A 24,430-nucleotide genomic window follows, 5' to 3' on the forward strand; every position below is an offset into this window, starting at 1 on the left:
AAGAAAGAAGGAGTAACCTGAGGGAAACAGCCAGTTTCAAAAATATCAAGAATAACTAATAACACCCCCAAAAAGCCATTATTAATCAAACCTCCTTTAAAACTCAAGCATTCTGATGACTAATTGATTAAATTCATGAATGACTTGAATGAAACTCTTGGCAGTCAGGAAACCAGCTTAAACCAATCAAGTTCTAAAACAGATGCCCATAAACAAAGAAGTCACCCAGCCTCAGCTTAGCTCTAAATATGGCAGCATATTTTAAATTATATTTTAACTAGCATTACCAAAGAGTATTACTTCAAAAAGAGAAAGATGATCCAGATAATCTGTTTACTATCAATAGGACACAAAATATATGTCATTATTAAGTGGGGATTGAAATATTCATCTCTGTCACTGTGTGATAAGAGTTGTTATGGTGGACCCTGTATGGGTTGAATTGTGTCCCCTTCACCCAAATCCTGTGTTGGACGCCAAATCCCCAGTACCTTGGAATGCAACCTTATTTGGTCTTTACAGAGGTAATCAAATCAGTGTGAGGTCATTAGAGTACATCCTAATCCAGTATGACTGGTGTCATAAAAAATAAATTTGGACACAAATATGCATACAGAGAGAATGCCATGTGAACATGAAATGAGCCATCTATAAGCCAAGGAAAGAAGCCTGGGACAGATCCCTCAGAGTCCTCAGAAGGAATAAACCTTGCTAACACCTTGATTTTGGACTTCTAGCATCCAGAAATGTAAGACAATACATTTCTATTGTTTAAGCCACCGTGTTTGTGATACTTTATGATGGCAGCCTAGCAAACTAATTCAAATCCCTCTTCCTGGTTTGGCCCACCTGTTGCCCAACTGTTCTCCAGAAAATTGCTCTATAAGAGCCCCCTCCCCCAGAACAGCACCACATCCACAGACAAAGACTAACTGATGCAAAAGTGTAAAGCCAGCCTCCTTGGAACTCACACTTCAGAGCTCCCCTGAGGTATCAGGCTGAGGTAAAACTTAAGCTCAAGCCATAAGTTCTCCCATTTCTTCCCTTACCCTCCCTGCTTTCTTTCATCACTCTACAGGAGTCCTCTGAGAGCCCTCTCTCAAAGAATCACTTGCATTCTCATCTTAGACTCTTTTTCTAGGGAACTGACCCAAGACAATTATAGATGTAAACTCTTCCTTTATGAGATAAAGGCTATCTTTGGACATGTGATTGCCCTCTCTTTATGAGTGTCTACTTCTCAGGAACCTTAACACGTCTAACTCTTCTCATAATGAGCTGTCTAGAAAACATGGAAATGAGAAAGCAAAATGTGGACACTGGAATAACAAATTCAGTTTATATATACATAGGAGATAAGCATAATATGAATGGTTAATTACTATCTCCATGAAACTTCAGAAATGAAGGTGCTATTTTAAAACTATTTTGGAGTTAGAAGAAAGGTGTAAAAATAAATTTAAGTTAAGAGTGGTTTCCAACAGCACCTATTAAACTATCATGAATGAAATTACAGATAGCGTATTCATGTCAGGCCTAGTTTGCATTTTAAGCACACCCTAAAGGACTACTCATATTTCTATTTGAGAAATAAAAGGTTTAATCCTATGATTCTACTTCTGTAAACATCAATTACGAACCATCAGGATATAATATCATCAATATTTATTGTTTACTGTTGTATTACCTCTCCAAATGTTCGCGCAATTCAAATGATATCAAGCCACTTTGCACGGTTCTCACTACCACACCATCAAGCACAAACCAACCACTGTCTTGGCTTCTGAATCCCAATAATTTCAAAGATTCACAAGTATTGTTCCCAGGTTTTCTTATGGAAGTGCTTTTTGTCCTATAATCCGGAAGCAGAAGAGAAACTGGTAAACTTTGTGTAGCATAAATCATATTTAATGCATTCATTCTTTCATTAAGTGAATAATCCAATAACAATTCATTAAGTATATATTATGTGCCAGTAATTATGCTGTGCACCATGAACACAAAGATAAGGTGTATATTGCCCTTGCTCGACAGAAGCTCACAGTATTACAGTATTAAACAATCACAGGACAAGGTGATCTGTGTGGTAATGAAGAGAATGTACAGGGTGGTTTAACAGCAGAAAGAAGGTGTTCAGGAAAGCTTGCAAAGTGAAAATGCTAGTATTGAAGATGAGCTTTGGAGAATGAGAAACATTTTACTACTGGCAAAAGAGTTAAGGGAATATCCCAAGTCAATAAATTCACTGATGTAAACTGATGCTCTAGGATAGCCAAGTCTCGTGGTATAGCAACCATAGACTCTGGAGCAATACTGCCTACTTCCAAATTCTGAGTGGCTCTGCCTCTTACTAACTGTATGACCATGAACAAGTTATTTGACCTCCCTATATTTCAGTCTTCTTATCTGTAATATGAGTGTAATAATACTATCCACCTCATAGGATTAAATGAGTTAAAATTTGTAAAGCACTTAAAATTGTAGTAAGGATAAGTGGTATTGATATTCTCGTCCTAATTCCTACAGCAGACATGGCCAATTAGCTTTCTTTTACAATTCTCCTTGCTAACCTGCCCCACCCCAAAGCCTTAAAAGAGGCAGCTGTATATACTATATGATACTTTCCCCCAACCAGAGCTGATTTCGCTAACAGTAGATCAACTTCCAACACACAGCCAATTTGGTTTCTTTCTTTGAAATTTGACTAAGAAAAAGGCTCAGAGATTGTAACTTATTGTCCTTTGGCCGTAGTACCCTGGGCTATGAATATGAATAAGCAGAGAGATTATTAAGAAAGGAAAAACAGAGCAGATGCTAAGAGAGAAAAGGAAAAAAACCAAGGTGAAATAATTAGGGTAATTTTAGAGATGGAGAAAGCAGAGAGTACCTATTGTAGCCTTACAATAAACTCTTCTTAAATTCACTTAAATGGGTATCTTAGATGGGTATTCACTTAAAAGCTACAGAAAGAAAAATACTTGATACTGAACATCTTACTGGAAAAAGGAAAACAAAACCTGGTCTAATGCTGCTGAAATCCACAATGGGGACAGAACCATTCTAGCTAGGTACTAAAGAATGAAGACATAAGTGTGAATCCCACATCTTTATTTGTGAATAGAATTAGTTACGGGTTTAAAACCACTTTAGTTTCACAGGTTTAGCTGTCCTATAAATCATAAATTAGGAACTGAACTAGATTTAAAATGTCTACTTTGAAAACTTTAGACTGTGTTGATCAACCAGGTTAAAATCAAGAGGATAGGGGAAAATATAACAGTTTTTGGCTTTTGGTTTATAACCAAAAATATGGTAAAATTTTTAAAACTTGGAAGTTAATAATCTATTAACACAGGAAGATATACTCATACTGAATCTAGAACTTTGGTCATTTACTAGAAATTGACTTAATTATATGTAATATATATTTTTTTCTGATAATAACTCCTACTTTTTTCCTAATAATAGTCTGTTTTCTGTGAAAACCTACATGTTTTCAGCTGCAGTGGGGCTGACCCTACTCCCAGGTCTAGGTGGGTATATGACCTGAGCCAATTATTACATTTGGCATTCAGTGTTGTTTTCAAAATACCCAATTTCCCCCTACCATTCTGAGCACATGATACAGTTTCACTTCCTTGTCCCCTATGGTTGAGTGGGGCCATGTGACTTGTTCTGGTTAATGAAGAGTGAACAATGTCATTTTGTCATTTCCAGGCTAAGCATTTAATTACTAGTGTGGGTCTATCCAAAGGTCTTTCTTCTGCCACCATGACAGCAACCAAACAGTGGCTGCCCTTCAGCTTAAGTCTAGGAGTGGGACGACCAAGCCTGTCTTTGATGAATCAGGTTTGTGTTACCATGCTGTAAACTAGGCTAGCCTGCCTTGTACAGCACATCTTCCTTTTGGTTTTAGTGATCTGTTCAGTGATGGGTTTGTGACAGATTTGGAGTAAGAATAAGAGCCAGGGCTTTTATGTATACTCATGGGGAAAAGAAGTTTCCTCTTTTCTGCTGAACTTGGAGTTTTGAAGACATAGCAATAGTACCAGCATGAGGAATAAGCATGTTGGAGGATGGAAGTGGCACAGAGGAAGCAGAAAGAGAAGAGAGACTGGGTATTTCCTGGTCCAAGAGAAATATTAAAATAAAAATATCCCCAGATTTGTAATTTATGTGGACCAAAGAATTCTTTTTTTCTTAAGCACTTTGGGTTTGTTTTTCTGTCACTTAAAATCAAAAAAGTCCTTAATGATATTAAGGTCAAATTTAAACTATTTTTTTTCCAGTTGAGATATAATTGACATGTAACTTTGTGCAAGTTTAATATGTACAATGTGATGATTTGATCCTTGTATATATTGAAAATTATTACCACAGTTAGGTTAGTTAGCACATCTATCACCTAAAATTTAGACTTTAATATGATAATAGATACAACTCATATTGAAATTAAATAATTTAGTGGCATCCTTATTTATCCCAGCTGTTCTTAACAGCACTGCAACTAAACACTTTTTTTAAAATACATATTATTAGCAAACTTTGACAACTAGTATCGCCAGGCAGTGAATAGCCCTTGATTATACTCCACAAAAGATGACATTTTGATGTACTAATAGTTCTGTAAAACATAATCAACCTTTATTAAATCAACTTGTTTATTCAAGAATAACTGACTTTGCTCTTTCTTGAGTTCAAGGCTCTTTCAATGTCCAAAATTCCAAGCATTAAGGGAATTATGATTGGCCCATTTGGGGTCAAATATTCAAATATAATGAACAGGGACATTGAAGAACATGGAAGCTCCTTTAGATCCACTAGGATAGAACATATAATTTCCAGAATTTCTGGTATAATTACCCAGAAATAAAACAGCAGTATAGACAAACCAGCAAGTGTCTTCCCCAGGCTGCCTTTTTCAAGTCTAAGAGTGTCCTGATGCATCATTCCCAGGTACAGGCCATAGTGCCACACAATTAAGATTTTTCCCTGAGATAAAAAAGATTGTTCCAAGGTACCTCAATATTTTGTCTCTGCAAGTAGAAGTAGACATTACAGGGAATTTTTCAAGGATAGTTTCTTTTCTTGTTTTTTAGACTATATATTATTAAAATTTTTATTGGAGTATAGTTGCTTTATAATGTTATGTTAATTTCTACTGTACAGCAAAGTGAATCAGCTGTACGTATACATATATCCCCTCTTTTTTGGATTTCCTTCCCATTTAGGTCACCACAGAGCATTCAGTAGAGTTTCCTGTGCTATAGAGTAGGCTCTCATTAGTTATCTATTTTATACATGGTATCAGTAGTGTATACATGTCAATCCAAATCTCCCGATTCATCCTACACCCCCTTCCCCCTTGGTATCCATACATTTGTGCTCTACGTCTGTGTCTCTATTTCTGCTTTGTAAATAGGATCTCTGTAACTTCCTCTCAATTTTGCTGTGAACCTAAAACTGCACTAAAAATATAGTCTAAACAACTAATCCATCTCACTGATGACATATGATGTGGACCATCTTTTCAAATGCTTATCTGCCAACTGTACATCTTCTTTGGTGAGGTATCTGTTAAGGTTTTTGGCCTATTTTTGAATCAGGTCTTTGTTTTTTTATTGTCAAGTCTTAGGAGTTCTTTGTAAATTTTGGATAAGAGTCCTTTATCGGATGTGTCTTTTGCAAATATTTTCTCCCAGTTTGTGGCTCACCTTCTCATTCTCTTGACATTGTCTTTCCCGGAGCAGAAGTTTCTAATTTTATGAAGTCCAGCATATCAATTATTTCTTTCATGGACTACGCCTTTGATGTTGTATCTAAAAAGTCATTGCCATACCCAAGATCATTTAGATTTTCACCTGTGTTATCTTCTAGGAGTTTTATAGTTTTCTGTTTTACATTTATGTCTACATTCTACTTTGAGTTAACTTTTGTGAAGGGTATAAGATTTGTGTATAGATTCTTTTTTTTTTTTTTTTTTTGCATGTGGATGTTCACTTGTTCCACTGTCTTTGCTCCATTGTATTGCCTTTTCTCCTTTGTCAAAGATCAGTTGACTATATTATGTGGATCTATTTATGGACTATTTATTCTGTTCCATTGATCTATGTGTCTATTCTTTTCTCATCAATACCACACTGTCTTGATTACCGTAGTTTTATAGTAAGTCTTGGAGTCACATAGTGTCAGTCCTCCAGTGTTGGTCTTCTCCTTCAATATTCTGTTGGCTATTCTGAGTAATAGTTTCTTTTTGATTTGGAAATTAAATTAAATTCTTCCTCACTTGGCTTTCCAATCCACAGGTAATATTATACGTTCTTAAGTATAAAAGTATATAATAAATTAAGAATATTTCTAGTATACTACCTCCAAATTTAATAAATGTGAAAAATCATATTTGCTCTATGTTATAAATAACTGAGAAACACTCTTAATTGTAGGCAAAAAAATGACCTAGAAAACAAAATAGACATTTTATATAATTTCTAATTAGAACTATTGTTAGATCAAGTGATCTTCAGAAACTAGAAAAACAAGACTATATTTATTTGTTTCCTCTCACATAAGAATGGCTGATAAAAATAGCTAGCATGATTCCAAAATTTCAAAGTTTATGGAAAATATTAATGAATAAATTGTATATAATATGATTTCTTCCCAACTTTTCTTCTTTGCTTACCACTTATGGTAACAACTGAGAGAAATTAGGAGAGCATGAGGGAGAGTTAGGCTAGAAGGAAATATTGAGGAAATATGTCTTCTAAAATGTACATTGATATGTCATTGTACACCTTGTAAATAATGTTTGTATGTATTAAATTCTTATCCCAGAAAAGTACTGTTTAATAATTAAATATAACCAAATATTTACAATCATAAGTATTTTCATTGATTAGCCTCTCTTTTAGCCATCCTCTCAGGTGGAAATCTTGAATCATATGAAAGTCCCAATGTCTGGCATTAATTCTTTCATAGATACTCAACATTTGTTTTTGTCAACAAATATCATAAATAAAACAACACAAAAAATTAGCTAGAAAAAGCTTTAAAATAAGGCAGGGATTTATTTTGGAATGAGATTTAATATGCTCCAAATCATCACTATATCAATGATGACACTGTAAGTTAGGTCATTAAAAGTATAAGAATTCATTTACTGTTATATTAAATATTTGTATCTTCTCCAACCTTTTCAGATGATGTTTGATGACCCACAAAATCTAGGAGAAGAAACTCACCAGTTTTTAATATTTACCTTTAGTTGTACGAGTACTGATGAGCTGAAAACTCCTGGAGGGTAATTTAAGGATATTTGAGAATCTATGCTTGGCTTAAGAGTAAGGCCTTTCTTTGTTACTGTAAAGGACTCTTTCTTTAAACAAGACACAACAGAAAAGATACCCAACTTATAAACTTTCACTTCAGCACAGGTGACCTGTGTGGATTTAAGGACATTAAGACAATGACATTAAAGGACATTAATAGTGCATTGCTCTGGAAGTACATGCTGTACATATTCTCTGGCTGTGGGAAAAAACAACAACAACAACAACTATATGCTGTCCTTGTAATCTCCCACAATTGAGAATTACTTCATTAACCCCAAATGGATGGTCCTTTCATGAGATGAAGTAGAAGTAGAAGTAGATACTAGGAGTTTCTCAAATTTGAACTACACGATAGAAAATAAATAAATAAATGTATTTTTAAATTTAAATTATTCCCCCCAAAAGGTAAACAGATAATGGGCAATCAAATTTAGTGTTTTCACAAATATTAATTATATCTGGAATCCTATCCTCCTTTACCAGAATGGACTTGGACTTTAAATATTGGCCTTTATCCAGAAGATTTAACAATGTTTTAGGAATTCCAAGGACTGAAAAATTTCATCATTTGGGTAGTTTACACAAATCCTACAGCACCTGTACTATCAGCAAATTCTTCCTGCTGACAATTCACTATCTCTTGATAAAGTCATTTTCTCTATTTCTCTCTTCCATGCAGGGGGAGCAGATGATTGCAAAGAGACACATTTGGGTTTCTTTTTTATATAGTGACATTTAAATTTGGAATGCATATATGCAGGGACATATTCAAGCTTTTTTATCACAAAAAAAGGAATTGAGTACATAAATGAAAACAAAATTATCTACTCATATAATCACCAAAGCTTAAAACGAAGAGGAAGACTTAGAAGTAATCTGGTCTATTCATGCTTCCCTAAACACCAGCTGGGCCCCACCCAGGCATGAGAGGATAATCATGCAGACACACACAAAAACATTTCAGGGACAGTAACAATGGAAAATAATCTATCATTTGAAAACTGACTAAGGAAGAGATTTCACAATATCATGTCATGAATCCATTGTTGGGAAAATTCAGGGCATGATGGATGTTCTTAATTGGCTGGAGAGAAAATGGTGAGAGGTAAGAAAGAAAGGTTTTCTGGGAACTCATTATGGTTGCCATGCAGTTAGAGTACATTTGGTAGGTTCTGAGGAAATGGAAGGGTTTTTAAGCAGGGGAGTGTCAAGAGCAGAACTCTGATGATGGTTTATCTGACTCCAGAATTAGAATTCTTAAATGTTGTATGAACCACGTAAAAATTTGGAAGGAACCTAGAGTTTAAATTTTCTTGAGCTAAATATAGGGATAACAACCATTAGAAAACTATAAAAGAAAAGTATATGCTTTTATTTTTTTCAGTAGACAATGGCTCTCTTATTTTTTTCTTTTGCATTTTCTATTTACTAATCATCTTGCCTACCCATTTGGTGAAAAGCATATGTGCTATGAACTGTTTTTGTTTTTATTATGATAGTCACACAGACGGGTCAATATTAAAAAGCCACACATAAGGGCAATGATAACTAGACTATTATACTTACAGACTTCCTAGACTAAATATAAAATGTTTTAGTTGCATGAATTGGCATAAATAATTAGAACAGGCTTAGTTTTCATATTCAACTGTATAACTTTGTTTGAAACTCAGAAAAGACCCAAATCAGAAGAGATAAATTAAAAATAATTGTTTACATGTGTGGCATTTTCTTTACATTTATTCCCTGCCCTCTTCCTCAAATAATGATAGCTTATATAAAGATGAAAAGACAAATATTTTAATTATTTAAAAATAAGTTCAGTGATCCACAGAAGAACCTTAAACTTTAACTCCCATCAACTCTATGCTAAGTTTAATAATTATGTATATATTCTTTCTTCAAAACATATGAATTTGTCACCATGGATGGCTTGAGAGTAATTATAAGAAAGTTTACCATGAAAATGATAATTTATTAACTACTAACATGTGTTTATAGACTTCCTTTTATCTTCTTAAGTGTATTTTCTCATTTAATCCTTATTACTCTCTCCGTTAGACACTATTATTGTATTCATTCTTTAGATGAAAAAAATTAAGTCATATCAAGGTTACATAATTTACTCAAGTTCACATAGCAGGAAAGTGTAGGAACCAAACTTCAGACCCAGCCAATCTTCTGCGACAACCCACATCCTAACTACCACATATACTCTTTTCCACGTACAGACTAATAACTAGACTTAATAACTATCTCAAGGCAGACACATATACACACACACACACAAATTGTTTAGTTTTTACATATTTTCCCAACCCATGAATGATAAAAATAAAGCTAATGTCATCTGGGGATTCTAGAATTCTTAAATTTAGACAGAGGTCCATCCCATTAGAAATGTTAGTCTAAATCTAGTCTAAGGTGTGAAGCTAATTAAACCATGATGTTGGCTTTGCTTCCCAGGCAAAAACTATAACACTTGCTGGGTCTTAGACTCAAGTTCTTCACTCCCAAGTTTGACCAATAAGCTCTGCTCTTTTATCTTTATGGATAGCAAAACAAAACAAAACAAAACAAAAACACATGAATTCACCAGCATAAATCTTAACAACCCTTCCATTTTATACCAATGGAGTAATTGTATCTGTACTATGATCTGGTAGTCTGAGTAATAGTTAGAAGTCAAACAGCAAATGTTTGTGTAGTCAAGGATTTACCAACCTTGTAACTTCCTCTCATTCCTTCCAGTGAATTTGGAGTCAGGTAACTTGATTGAAGGTCTACATCAGACACTTTCACCATGATGTCTCTGTAATTTCCCCTGTAATGTGCAGTAAATGGAATGGCAATGCATAGTGGAAATGGAATTCTCTTTTCCATATCTGAGCACTCTACAGTGATAACATTGCTGACTAATTCTTCATTATCACTCACTATTAAGGAACTCATGTTATTAATTATCCAGCATTCTAGATGTTGTAGAACATAGGATGGTGCTGTAATATAACAAGACACTTGGGTGACAGTATCATCACTCAGCACATCAAGATACCTGCAGGGGGAAAAAGGACATCATTTTTTCAAATATTTGATTTATAGACTGTATAGTGAAATGCCTAAGAGCACAAGCTCTAGAGACACGTTGTCATGGTATGAATCCCTGCTCTCCCACTTAGTAACTCTGTGACCTTGGGCAAGATACTTAACCTCTCTATGCCTCAGTTTCCTCAACTGTAAAATAATGATAAAATAATGCCTATCTCATCGGAAGACTGAGAATTAAATGAACTATTATACAGTAAGTAATTAAAAAGCTGTGCCTCGCACATAGAAAGTACTATATATATTAAGCTATTGTTACTATTGTTATTACTATTATTATTTAAGCAGACAATTCATTCCCATTTTGTTCACTTCAAATATAAATCTGAAGATTGCTGAAGCTTCTTGATAAACCAAGTACTAGTGCCTGAATAGTCTTCTAAATTTTGAGGAAAGGTATAGATATGGTACTGGAATTGTTTATTACATATTTAAGAAAAATAGAGAAAGGTACAAAAGTACTGTGAATGTATGTTTAATCAAAGTAAATAGAAACTGAATATTTACAGTTCTCAAAGAATCAATACAAAAACTGATTTTGACAATTGGTTTTACTCTTGCTTTTTGTACCATCACTTTTGCCTAAGATTTTAGAGTCTTATAAATTTGAATTCAATTTTGAGATCAGTCACTTACTATTTGTTTGACCTTTAACATCAACTATTATTATTAAAATAGCTAATATTTTAGATCTTTCTATGTACCAGGTTTTAGGCTATACATTATTTCTTTCAAATCCTCACACAATGGGTATGAGGTACTACTCACCCATGGGCAGGTACTACTGTCATTACTATTTTACAGATAAAGAAACTGAAGTTTAGAAATTTTAACTTGCTGAGGATCACACAGATGGTAAGTTGTAGAATCAATAAATGAGTCCATCTATCTTTAACACAAAAGCCCAAACTTTCTAATATAATATCATACTTCCTCAAATCATTCCAAAACACTGGTTACTTTATCCATTACACACTGAAACGAATACCAGATCCACAATAATGTGAGGGTTGAATGAGATAAAATATTTCAACTTCTTATAATTGTGGGTTAACATAAAAGAGTGTTCAATAAATGTTAGCTCTCTATATTACAACTACCAGCTTGCATTTCCTCTCTTCTCACTATTTCTCACTTCATACCAGTGAAATGATTGAAATATAAACAATGTCAAAGAGAAATAAGAGGATCTTTATAAAATGCAGCATTAATATCAAGTTCTAGAATAATCAGCCTTCAACTATTTTTCAATTAGTAAATTGAATGTTATAGTGCCCCTTAACACAGAAATCTAGAAAATATGTTGAAATTTCAGAGGGGGTTATTTATTTATATTTACAATTCTGAACCCATAAAGTTAGAAGGAATAGAAAATTATCCAGCACATGGGTCTGTTTGAGTCTTCTCTGATCATGGTGATAATGGTATTTCAGAAAATTAGATACATTGTTTAATATAGGATACAATGTTCCAGTCTTTTTTTAAATCATCATAGCATTACTTTATTCATAAATTAATTTGTTTTTAATATCATAAAATAGACTGTTCAAATTTCCCATTGTTGTTTTTAGTTTCTTTTATCTGGATCCAAATAAAAGCCACAGATTGCAGTCAGTAGAACGGGTGTTTACGTCTTTTGCATTATATGTTTCCCCTCAATTTCTTCTGTCCTTCCTTCCTCCCTCCCTCTCTCCCTCCCTTCCTTCCTGCCTTTTGGTCTTACTATCACTCTCTTGGTCTCTTGCTCTCAGGCTGGGGGAATACTACAGATCCAGTCTTGTATAATTTCAAAAACGACTCTCTTTTGTGCCCTGGAAACCCAATTCAATACACTCTTCTTGCAAAAGACTGACAGATGAAGTAGGGCAAGGGGCCCTGTAAATGCTTCCATTTCCCCTAGACCTAATCAAATAGATCTAGTCCAGCCACTAAAATAATCACATTGGTTTATTCTAGTGTCGTTTCCCTTTGTATACACTAAGACAACTACCCTGGAAGAGATAGGCTTTTTTCAAAACACTCTCCAGGGAGGAATCACAATAGATTGTGAGCTAGATTTGTTTATGACTCTCATCTTTCTTGTGGCATGATGGCTTCCTAGCCTGAGGAACTGCAATGAGTAGTCATGTTCTGAAACATGCAAGCCAAACAAAATTGGTTTTCATGCCACAAAGAGGAAATCACTAACTAGGAAACACCTAAAGGAGGTGTTAGAGGGAGTGGTTCAGCAATGACTCATTAGTTAGACTCATTAGATGCTTTGAGTCATTTCTGAATGTAAGGATATGAAGTGTTAATATTTTTCTCAAGTGAAATGGGCAACCGCATATTGACTATTTTCATAGTTGTTTTGCAGGAGCAGTAAGCTTTTCACACCAAGGGGGTCTTTCATGGGTTAAATATTACTCCTATGACACCTATAGAATTCATTAGATTTTCAGACATGCAGGGAACCTTTCAGCTAAACCAGCTCAACCTCTTCATTTTATAGATGAGACAACTAAGGTCAAAGCGAGCAAAATGACGTGCCTGAGATCATAGACTCATTCATTGTGTTGTCCTGGAAATGGTATTGTATTCTGAAAGAGCAGACACGGGATAAGTGAAGTTTGGTGGTGTGTGGGAGTGGAGAAAGTGAGGGTTGTTGGGGGTGAAATAAATCAACATACTAATATTTAGCTGAGAGTGAACATCTGCCAAGCAACAAGGTGCTAGGCCCTTTAGGTGATTTTCCCATTTGACCTTACCAAATAATCCCAGCAATAATTTCTATAAATAAGAAAATGGGGCTAAGAAATGGAACAAGTTGCCCAGGGTCACAGAACTAGTAAGTAATAAAACAGGAGATAAATTTAAGTCTTTCTGTCTCCCAAACCAATGATTTTTTTTTATTCCCCATTACCTTCTAAGGGTCTTAATTTTACTGTGAAAATATGGCTTGTGAATATTTTAATTTATTTGGACAATTATGGATTATTATCCCCTTGTATAGGGGAGATAATTCACAAAATAGATCAGACAGTTTCAACATATTTTTTCGAAGTCATGGGCTCTTTGAGAATCTGGTGAAAGCTCTGGACCATCTCCAAGGAGATAAAGTAGGTGTGAAAATATACATTCAATTTTAAGAACCTCCTGAAGCTTATGCATGAGCCCTCCCAGAGTTCTACAGACACGGGTTAAGAATTTATGATGATTTATAAATAAGATAAATGTGAGAATTCATTTGAGGATATAAATAAAATAAATCTGAGGCTTGGAAATTCTCTTCTAATATTTGAACTCTGCAGTCTCCTAGTTTTTTCTTATGATAATCTAAAGAGTAGTGATTTAGGAATGTGTCCATGTTCTTGACAATTGTTCATTTTAAATACTTTCTTATACAGTCAATTCTTTCTTCCTTTAAAGAAACCTTTAATATTTTTCCTGAAACTATAAGAAACAAACAATATTAGTAATAGCAGCCATAAACATTTTTATGGGAGTAATTTAAACTGAATTATTGATTTGTAATATCCTTTGGAGATCTGAAATGTAGATATAAATTTTATTCATGTATAAATATTGTTTTATATACAAGTAGAAACACACATATAAGCAGGAATATACAAGCACCTCTCACATTGCATTTACTTAGTCCTTTTCCATGATGTTATGCTTTTGCTTTAGACTCTCTCAATCACTGGGAAGAGGACTATTCCCATATTTACTGGAGATATCACATGTTATTGAGGATGTGGTAATCTCTTCACTTTGGCTTTCTGAGGTCTCTTGAATTTCTCTTTCTCTTGTCTGGATTATGTCATGCATCTCTCCCCTGTTGCCATTTATGTTCTCAACAGTCATGTGTTCTATTTGTTTATCATCTTCATTTTCTGCATTATCTGGGAACATTTTGTTCTGTGACTCTTCTTGCCCTGTTACATCTCCCTTCAATGATGTATTATTTTCTTTTCCCACTAGTTCTGAACTCCTATGTTGTTTTTTTTTTTAACTGGACCTGGTTTGTGTAATGACTTTCCTCTCCATTTGTGGGAGAAACAGTAGCTGTTTCTATGACACTTTGTTCCCCTCTTGCAGCAATGTCTGTTGCTTTGATATCTTGAATGGCGGACATTGTCTGCAGTGGAGTACATTCATCATGCATGCTGCATAAATTACACATCTTCTTTTCTTCTTTCTTTAGAAATGTAGCAGTGCTCCCCAAATATTCACTTCTTTTCATGAGGCAATCTATGAATGCAATGATTTCTACACACATATACACACAGAGACACATTAAAAAGAGTAAATACAAAACTAAACCAAATTATGTTTCTCCACTGACATGTAATGAAATATAGAGAAATCACCCTAGAAATCTACAAAGACCCTTACTAGGCTTTTAAGCCTACCTCCCTTCTGAAGAAGTCATTTGCACAACTTTAATTCTTTTAACACATCTAGAAGTTGGGGATAAATTGCTTTTTAACATAGTAGAAAAGACTAAATCTAATCCCTCTTGCTTGTGAAAATGCTTTGAATATTTTCAGAAAGATATCATGACCCCCCTCCATAAGATGCCATTCAACTGAAGTCAATATCTCCCTCAGTCATTCCTCATTTGGTATGATTCTGAGAATTGTTTTTCTTCTTTGGATGTACTATGCAGTTTATCAATGATCCACATATAATTATTCACCTAAAGTTTAGCAGAGCTCTCCAGATGAGACTTGGGTAGTAGGCATACCATAGCTACATTATTTCTGCTGATGCAGATGCTGTATTTTATTGGGTATTTTATTTGTTTGCTATTATGATTGGATTAGGTTTATACTACTTCTCCTGCTGGACTTGTGATGACTGGAAATTTTCAAATGAGTCTTTCAAAAATAGCTCTAATTATATCAATTCTCTGATTAGAACCTGGCTACTCAAGGACTAATAAACCAAGTGAAGCCTCTTTGCTCTGGTGTAAACCCTTACCATGATCTGATCTGATATAATCTCTCACTCCATCCCCATTTCTTATTATTTTCCTATTTGTTCATCCCTCCTCTCCTCACAGCTGGGGTCACCTGATGGCATCTTACAGGCTTAGCAACTCTGCAATCTTTAGAATTCAATTCTGAACTCAAGAATATGTAACTTAAGGCCCTATAGCTCAGTGTTTTCAAAATCAACAGTAAATCATCCTTTAACTAGTCTAGCCTTATCATTGGGCTCCAGTTCTGACAAGTTGTTTTTTTTGTCTTGTATCTGAGACCCTGTCTTTATTTTGAACTCCTATTCCGGTAGCTGAGTCATCATCATTTTCCATGAATGATCATTTGTGTTGCCTAGGACCACATTCAGTTCTCTCCAGAGATTCCATTCCTGGCTATGAGATCCAGCTGATGGTCTCTAGGTCATGCTGCCTTTGGACAGGTTTCCCTCATGTCCACAATCTGCCCTCTAGACTGAATTTCTTAACGTTATCTGGATTCCTGATTGATGATACCTACCTGCTTGCCTTGACACTACATTATTTAGAGTTAGATTTGATGATGCCACCTATCTCCTTATCTAGAGTAACTTGTTGTTGTCTGATATCATAGACATCAGATACCATGTTCTTCCTGCCATGCTGTATTTCGCATCCATAACTGGCCCTATTCCCAAGAACCTGCACCCCACTTCGTGTGTGTGGGGGTCTAATTTCATATCTCATTCCATCCCATTCTTCCCAGTGTTTTTTCAATTAACAGGTTCAAGTTCAAATAAGTCTAAAAATAGAGTATCATACTCCAATATGAAAAAACTGCTTGTCCTGCCTCACACTAATCCTATATTTTCCTACTTCTAAGTGTTGGGTCCTACTAATAACATCTCTGCTGGAATGCTCTTTAAGGCGCCCAGTTTCTGGCTGCATAAATTCATTCCTTAAGCTTCAGATTAGATACTGCATTTGTGCTAGTGAAATTCCCCACTCTAAAAATGGAACCTCACCTATTTCTGAAGACTTAACGCATTTCATTTTTATGTCTCTAATGGAATTAGCCTCAACGTCCCTTGCATTATTGTGCAATTGCCTTAACTGATTTCCCATGTTAAATTGTTAGTCCCTTGTGGACAGAGACTCTATTCTGGTTTTTGTATGCTCCTTAGCGCTCTCACAGTGGCTACTCAATCAATATTTCTTAGAGAAAGAATAAAGGAAATACTTGCCTTGTCTCCAGGTACAATGATTCTCTTTGTCAAGCAGTACATACAGCTGCTGGCAGGTGGAGCGCAGAGTCCCTGCAGTGTGTTCCAAGAGTTGGTGAAGGGCCTCACTGAGTTCTTGACCCAGAAAGACCACTGTGGCTATCCAAGTGGCCCCGCCAGCCCCTTCACAATGGTCTTCAACCAGGAGCGCCTGCTTTAGCATCAGGTTTCGTCTCCAAATCTGCTTCAATATTTGGCCTAGTTTACCTGAGCCTATGTCTTCTGTATCCATTTTATGCTCCACAGGTGGGATGTTTCCTAACAGCAAAGCCTAAAGGTTTAGCAAATTCAAGCTTGGCTGTGGTTTTTTTCTTCTAAAATCTAGGAGATGATCCAAGTCAGCTAGCCAAGTGCTTTCCTGCAACATAATAGTTTATTCAGCTTCTTGTTGACCAGGGAAGTTACTAGGTGACCAAAGGAGGGACATTCCTGCACTGTGGGTACTATGTACAGAATAGATTAACCACAGGGATGGAGTTAGCTCACACAATCCCACTTTACATGTAAGTTTTACACTTTCGATATACTATGGAAGCCTCATATACTTTTCAAGTTTTGAGGCAACAAAATATGAATTCTGTGGTAGGATGAGGAGTATATTAATCAAAGGTGAACTCTTTTAAAAATACTGCTAATAATAACTCTATATGAAACTCAAAAATACTTATGAATAAACTAATATGTTGTCTGAATTGCTTCAAAATAAGCTGGGAGTGTGGGAGCAGTGTATAGATGAAATGATTGGCTGTAAGTGAATAATTGTTGAAGTTGGATATGGTTACATGTGGGGGTCTTTACAATTCTCTCTAGTTAGCATAGAACATTTTTATAATAAAGAATTTTAAAAATATTACTCTGCTGGAGCAGAGTCTATTACCACTCTGCTCTGTTAGGTTAGTCAGTACCTTCTTCTATGACAGGTCTGCAGTGAGATCGAGATAGGTACTTGGCCTCTTTCCTCTCTGATCATTTCTCTCTAATTGGATAAAATGCTCCTCCACGAACAGAAAGCAAACCTGAAGAGTGGCCTTCTCTGAACTAGCAAGGAATCTTCACCATGTGTAATTAAATTTCAGTCACAGCACGTTCTCACTGCTGCTGGCCCCTTCGTCAGCACATTGTATGTGACACGATGGCGTCACAGGACCTGATACCAGGCGGAGACCCGGGGTCCGCGGAGGAACCCAGAGCAGCCTGCTTCTTCCTCTGCAATCCCCTCCTCTCATAAGGGAGAACACGGCACTGGAGGGAGAGGGCGGTGCATTCCGGAAGGGCTCATGTTCTCTCGGGGGCACTGGAATGAAAGGAAAGCTCCCAAAACACAGCCCGAATCCCTCCTGCCCACAGCCATCACCTTATCTCATCTTAAGCACTGGGCCTCTTAGAGCCACACTCAAGAAAAAGGAGCCACACCTGAAAGAGGAGACGGGGAAACAGAAACCCAGTGAATAAGGAATAGAAAACAGGCGTAAATACTGCCCAAGCTGCTTGTGGTCTGCAGAGGCTGAAGGAAAAGGAAAGGAGCGGCGGTACGAAGAGGGTTGGTGAGGGTGAGGTTCGGAGTGCGGCCTCATTCTCTACTGGAAATCTTATTTTTCAGTGAACTCTGTTCCTTTAACGCCTGAAATATATGTGTAATTCGCATTATGATGCATACGTGGCTTTAATTTGATGCCGATTGTGAAAACTTTCTGTAGCATGTGCTGTGGGCCAGGCACTCTCTACCTGCTGGGAACTTCAGAGAGACTTCGGAGAGAGGCAGGCACCTGAAAAAATGACTAAAATCAGCTCAGACTGTGTTGAGAGCTAGAACAGAAGTATGAATTAAGAGTATCACCAAAGCTTTGAGGAGTAAAAATTTCATTCGGATTGGAGGACTGGGAGATGTTTAAATTAGGAGCTAAGTGATGAGCAGGATTTGAGCAGGCTTGACAACAGAGGGAAGGAACATTCCAGATAGGAAATAATATTATCAAAGGCAGGGGGGCAGGAAATGGCATAGTGTGATCAAAAAGGGAAAAGGATGGCTCTAGAAGAGGGTTTATATGTCTGGGAAGTGGCAAGAGAAATAATTATGGAGAGTCAGGAGGAGAAGCTGGAATTTTGTTTTGCAGACAAAAGAGAGAAATTAAATATTTTTGAACCAAATAAATATATAGCCAAATCTATGCTATAGGAATGCAGATGGTTTAAATGGTAGAGACACAAGAATTAAGTGACTTGAGGGCCCATATTAGAGCAACAACAGTGCAGGCAGGGGAAGGGGATGCTTTGAGAGGGGATTTGAAGTAGAGTAACCAGAACTTGCTAAATCATCAGTTAGAGGAAAAGGAATAGAAAGCACTGAAAATCCATTCATTTATTTATTTGAGAAATATTTATTGGCTGCTGGTATAGAACTGTGCTTGGTAATGGAGTATAACTAAAAATTTTGGCTTAGGTGATTGAACAGATGGTAAACCAACTGAGTTGAGGAATTTAGAAAAAAAAAACATTCAGCTTGATTGGTAGGTAATTTGACTAATTTTGTATTTGTTGTGTTTGAGATACACAGGACAATTCTTTGGAATATGTTAGAAATTTAGAAGTCAGAATAATATTGGCACATTTGAATATCATCAGTCAATAGATAGTGAATGTATCCCTATCTGGAAATAGAAGAGATCGATGGGGAATGTACACCATGTACATTTTAAGTATTGAATGAAACTGATAATGAAATGCTGAATCACTGGACCAATATACATTTATTCCCTTCTACAGATGTGGGAAAATTCTTTCTCAGGTCAGGGGAAAAAAAAACCCAAACATTTTTCCTCAGCCTCACTGACATTTGCTATCCTCAAGTCTAAACTTGTTCTCTGTCTGGCTTCCCCAAAATATGTAATATTTGCAAAGTGAGACCTACCACAGGCCACGCTGCATTTACTCATTAAAACAAGCATCTGCATGTTCCTGCATCTTGTTTTCAATTAATTGATGTCACTAACCACGGAAAGAACTGACATTTGCAATCAAGATTTGTGACACCCACAGAAGTTAACTACAAAAAAATTCATCTTGATGGGTTTAACATTGGATTAGCATCTTCATTATGGATACTCATTATTATGACTACTAATACTTTCTTTTACTTTCTTTACTGAGAATTCTCTGCTTCCACTGACATTAAAGGAATTAGTATGCAGTCTTGAATTCACACAAAATATTATGTGGTTGAAAAGACAGCAGTTCTTCATAGTAAAGCATCAAAGTGAGTAGAAAGAAAATTCCAGTAAGTAGGATAATCACTCTTTTACCAGCTGAAGAAATAAAACTTTGCAATAGACTGAACAACCTATTGATGAGAGTCAGGAGGGAAGGACAATAAAGTTTTTAAGTGTAAGGAACTGGGCTACTTTCCATGGAGTTTATGGTGGGGAGCAGTGGATAAGTCAGATGTTAGCAACATTATTAGTTCTGTTACCTGATCTTGTTATTTTCTTTGAGTTCCTTGTAGTTTCCGACACCAGACTTTGGTGCAGTCAGCCCAGATTAATTTTTCTCCATTTGGTAACTCTCTTATTGAATGTCTTTTATCTGTTTAGAGCAAGCTCACACAACTGGATGATGAGTAGACAGAGAATAAAAAATGGTTGTTTTGTTTTTGTTTTCCCCAATAACTTATCGCACTGGGAAAATACAAATTAAATATCAGAATTCTCAATATGTATATCAATTTAAAAATGTTTTTACATTTAACTAGACAGTATAAATAAAAGTTTGTAACAGATGAATAAAGAATAAAAAATAAAAATGTTTTTAAAAAGCAGGTGGTCAAAATCAAAGTTAAGACTTTTGGCTAAACAATGTAGATTAAATACATATTCTATTTCTGCTTCCTCCTAAAACACCACTGAAGAAGATAAAACAATATATAAACCACAAAGGACAAAGAAAATGGGTGATAATATGATGGAGAAAAGATGTCAACAAACTTTTGGAAGATCAAAAGCAGATGGACAAGTTGTAAATGACCTGAGTAAAGAGAGTCCCTCTATGGTGGAAAATAGGCTGGTTCTTGCCATGGAATTTCAGGAGGGCCTAGGAATTAGAGACAACCAGTAGCTCTGGAAGTGAGAATGAAGTTGGCACTGTAAACAAATTTTGTTCCAATTCAGTTTTGGGAGCAGGTAGATACCGAAATCCCTCTCCTCTGCCCCCAAATAGCCAGGCAACAGTCTCTTTCCCACCCATTGGAAGCTAGAGATGTTCTCTATGAAAAAACTGCAGCAGAGGCAGGAGGCCTGGACTGAGCAGAAAACCAGAAGGAAGTGCCACTGTACACATAAGGGTTAAGTGAAATTCTACAATATTAAAAAGTGAGGTCCCACTCTATTCTTCTGCTCAGCCCCAAGAACAGGGGTAAGCAAGTGAAACCTCGCAGGCAGAAGATTAGAAGTTTGTTCTCTAGAGTAACTGAATACCCCAAGAAAAAAAATTCATAGTGAAACTTTTAGGGTCCCTCCCCCTTCTCCCCACCCTCAATAGATTACCCTGCTCTTGTCAGATCATCAATAATGAAGCACCCAATCAGAAGCCCTATCTACGTATGTAAGGCTTCCAAAAAATGCCCCTAATGCTTCATTTTTCAGTATCGAATAATAGTCAAGGGGGTTAGGCATTTGAAATAAGCCTCTTATATAATGCTGAAGACTAAAGCAAAAACAAATAAAGAACTTGAAAAAAATAGAGCCAATACAGGAAAGAGAAGAAAATATCAAATAAGTCTATAATTAACACTCTTAAAGTCTAGGATATGAGAAGATAATGAACCCACACAATAAGAAAAGGTTTTCCTAAAAAAGGGAGCATTCAGAAAATGAGAAAGACCTCATAGAAAATAAAATATAACAGGAAATTTTTAAGCTTGTATATGGGTAGAATGAAGCAGTTGAGGAAGTATCCCAGAGTTAAACAAAAAACAAAGAGACAATAGGGGGAAGAAAAAAGGAGGTTAAGAAATTTAATAGTTCAATCTAGGTGGTTCAATTAATATGAGTTCTAGAAAAAGAAAACAGAAAGAAATTATCAAAGAAATAATATAAAAATATTTCCCAAACGAAAGGCTTCATATTCCACACTGAAAAAGATCAAAACTATAGATTAAAAAAAAGAAGAAATCATAACTGGTCATATTATCATGAACAGTCAAGGCACCAAGGACAAAGATCCTAATAGCCTCCAAAGAAGGAAAAATGTTCACATTTCAATGAGAAGGCATTGGAATTTTTTTAAACATTTTTATTGGAGTATAATTGCTTTACATTGTTATGTTAGTTGCTGCTGTATAACAAAGTGAATCAGCTATACGTATACATATATCCCCATATCCCCTCCCTCTTGCGTCTCCCTCCCACCCTCCCTATCCCACCCCTCTAGGTGGTCACAAAGCACGGAGCTGATCTCCCTGTGCTATACGGATGCTTCCCACTAGCTATCTATTTTACATTTGGTACTGTATATATGTCAATGGCATTCTCCCACTTCATCTCAGCTTACCCTTCCCCCTCCTCGTGTCCTCAACTCCATTCTCTACATCTGCATCTTTATTCCTGTCCTGCCCCTAAATTCATCAGAAACATTTTTTTTTTTAGATTCCATATATATGTGTTAGCATACGGTATTTGTTTTTCTCTTTCTGACTTACGTCACTCTGTATGACAGACTCTAGGTCTATCCAGCTCACTACAAATAACGCAGTTTTGTTTCTTTTTATGGCTGAGTAATATTCCATTGTATATATGTGCCACGCCTTCTTTATCCATTCATCTGTCAGTGGAAACTTAGGTTGCTTCCAAGTCCTGGCTATTGAAAATAGTGCTGCAATGAACATTGTGGTACATGACTCTTTCTGAATTATGGTTTTCTCATGCTTTACGCCCAGTAGTGGGATTGCTGGATCATATGGTAGTTCTATTTGTAGTTTTTTAAGGAACCTCCATACCGTTCTCCATAGTGGCTGTATCAATATACATTCCCACCAACAGTGCAGGAGGGTTCCCTTTTCTCCACACCCTCTCCAGCATTTATTGTTTGTAGATTTTTTTTTTTTTTAAGGTATGCGGGCCTCTCACTGTTGTGGCCTCTCCCATTGCAGAGCACAGGCTCTGGATGCGCAGGCTCAGCAGCCATGGCTCAGAGGCCCAGCCGCTCCGCAGCATGTGAGATCTTCCCAGACTGGGGCATGAACCCGTGTCCCCTGCACCGGCAGGCAGACCCTCAACCACTGTGCCACCAGGGATGCCCTATTGTTTGTAGATTTTTTGATGATGGCAATGCTGATTGGTGTGAGGTGATACCTCATTGTAGTTTTGATTTGCATTTCTCTAATGATTAGCGATGTTGAGCATCCTTTCATGTGTTTGTTGGCAATCTGTATATCTTCTTTGGAGAAATTTCTATTTAGATCTTCTGCCCATTTTTGGATTGGGTTGTTTGATTTTTTTTTGATATTGAGCTGCATGAGCTGCTTGTATAATTTGGAGATTAATCCTTTTTCAGTTGCTCCATTTGCAAATATATTCTCCCATTCTGAAGGTTGTCTCTTCATCTTGTTTATAGTTTCCTTTGCTGTGCAAAACCTTTTAAGTTTCATTAGGTCCCATTTGGTTATTTCTGTTTTTATTTCCATTTCTAGGAGGTGGGTCTAAAAGGATCTTGCTGTGATTTATGTCATAGAGTGTTCTGCCTGTGTTTTGCTCTAAGAGTTTTATAGTGTCTGGCATTACATTTAGGTCTTTAATCCATTTTGAGTTTATTTTTGTGTGTGGTGTTAGGGAGTGTTCTAATTTCATTCTTTTACATGTAGCTGCCAGTTTTCCCAGAACCACTTATTGAAAAGGCGGTCTTTTCTCCATTATATACTATTGCCTCCTTTACCAAAGATAAGGTGACCATATGTGCTTGGTTTATCTCTGGGCTTTCTATCCTATTCCATTGATCTATCTTTCTGTTTTTGTGCCAGTACCATACTGTCTTGATTACTTCAGCTTTGTTGTATAGTCTGAAGTCAGGAACCCTGATTCCTCCAGCTCCATTTTTCTTCCTCAAGATTGCTTTGGCTATTCAGGTTCTTTTATGTTTCCATACAAATTGTGAAACTTTTTGTCCTAGTTCTGTGAAAAATGTCATTGGTAGTTTGATAGGGATTGCATTGAATCTGTAGATTGCTTTGGGTAGTAGATTCATTTTCACAATGTTGATTCTTCCAATCCCAGAACATGGTTTACCTCTCCATCTATTTGTATCATCTTTAATTTCTTTCATCAGTGTCTTATACTTTTCTGCATACAGGTCTTTTGTCTGCTTAGGTAGGTTTATTCATAGATATTTTATTCTTTTCATTGCAATGGTAAATGGGAGTGTTTCCTTGATTTCACTTTCAGATTTTTCATCATTAGTGTATAGGAAAGCAAGAGATTTCTGTGCATTAATTTTGTATCCTACTACTTTACCAAATTCATTGATTAGCTCTAGGAGTTTTCTGGTAGCATCTTTAGGAATCTCTATGTATAGTATCATGTCATCTGCAAACCGTAACAGCTTTATTTCTTCTTTGCCGATTTGGATTCATTTTATTTCTTTTTCTTCTCTGATTGTTGTGGCTAAAATTTCCAAAACTGTTGGATAATAGTGGTTAGAGTGAACAACCTTGTCTTGTTCCTGATCTTAGAGGAAATGGTTTCAGTGTTTCACCATTGAAAACAATGGTGGCTGTGGGTTTGTCA

General features: G+C 36.1%; 1 protein-coding gene across 1 annotated transcript in view; it reads right to left on the minus strand.

Moving 5' to 3' along the window:
- The window catches only part of DTHD1 (death domain containing 1), an 84,030-nt gene extending 67,137 nt beyond the window's left edge, over nt 1-16,893 (minus strand). Inside the window, 6 exon segments of the mRNA XM_060097250.1 lie at nt 1,688-1,852; nt 7,242-7,438; nt 10,056-10,386; nt 14,059-14,421; nt 14,423-14,687; nt 16,623-16,893. Coding sequence (XP_059953233.1) covers nt 1,688-1,852; nt 7,242-7,438; nt 10,056-10,386; nt 14,059-14,421; nt 14,423-14,687; nt 16,623-16,893 — 1,592 coding nt within the window.
- Nucleotides 16,894-24,430: the final 7,537 nt, after the last annotated feature.

Source organism: Mesoplodon densirostris, chromosome 1 (assembly GCF_025265405.1).
Source record: "Mesoplodon densirostris isolate mMesDen1 chromosome 1, mMesDen1 primary haplotype, whole genome shotgun sequence".
Classification (NCBI taxonomy): domain Eukaryota; kingdom Metazoa; phylum Chordata; class Mammalia; order Artiodactyla; family Ziphiidae; genus Mesoplodon; species Mesoplodon densirostris.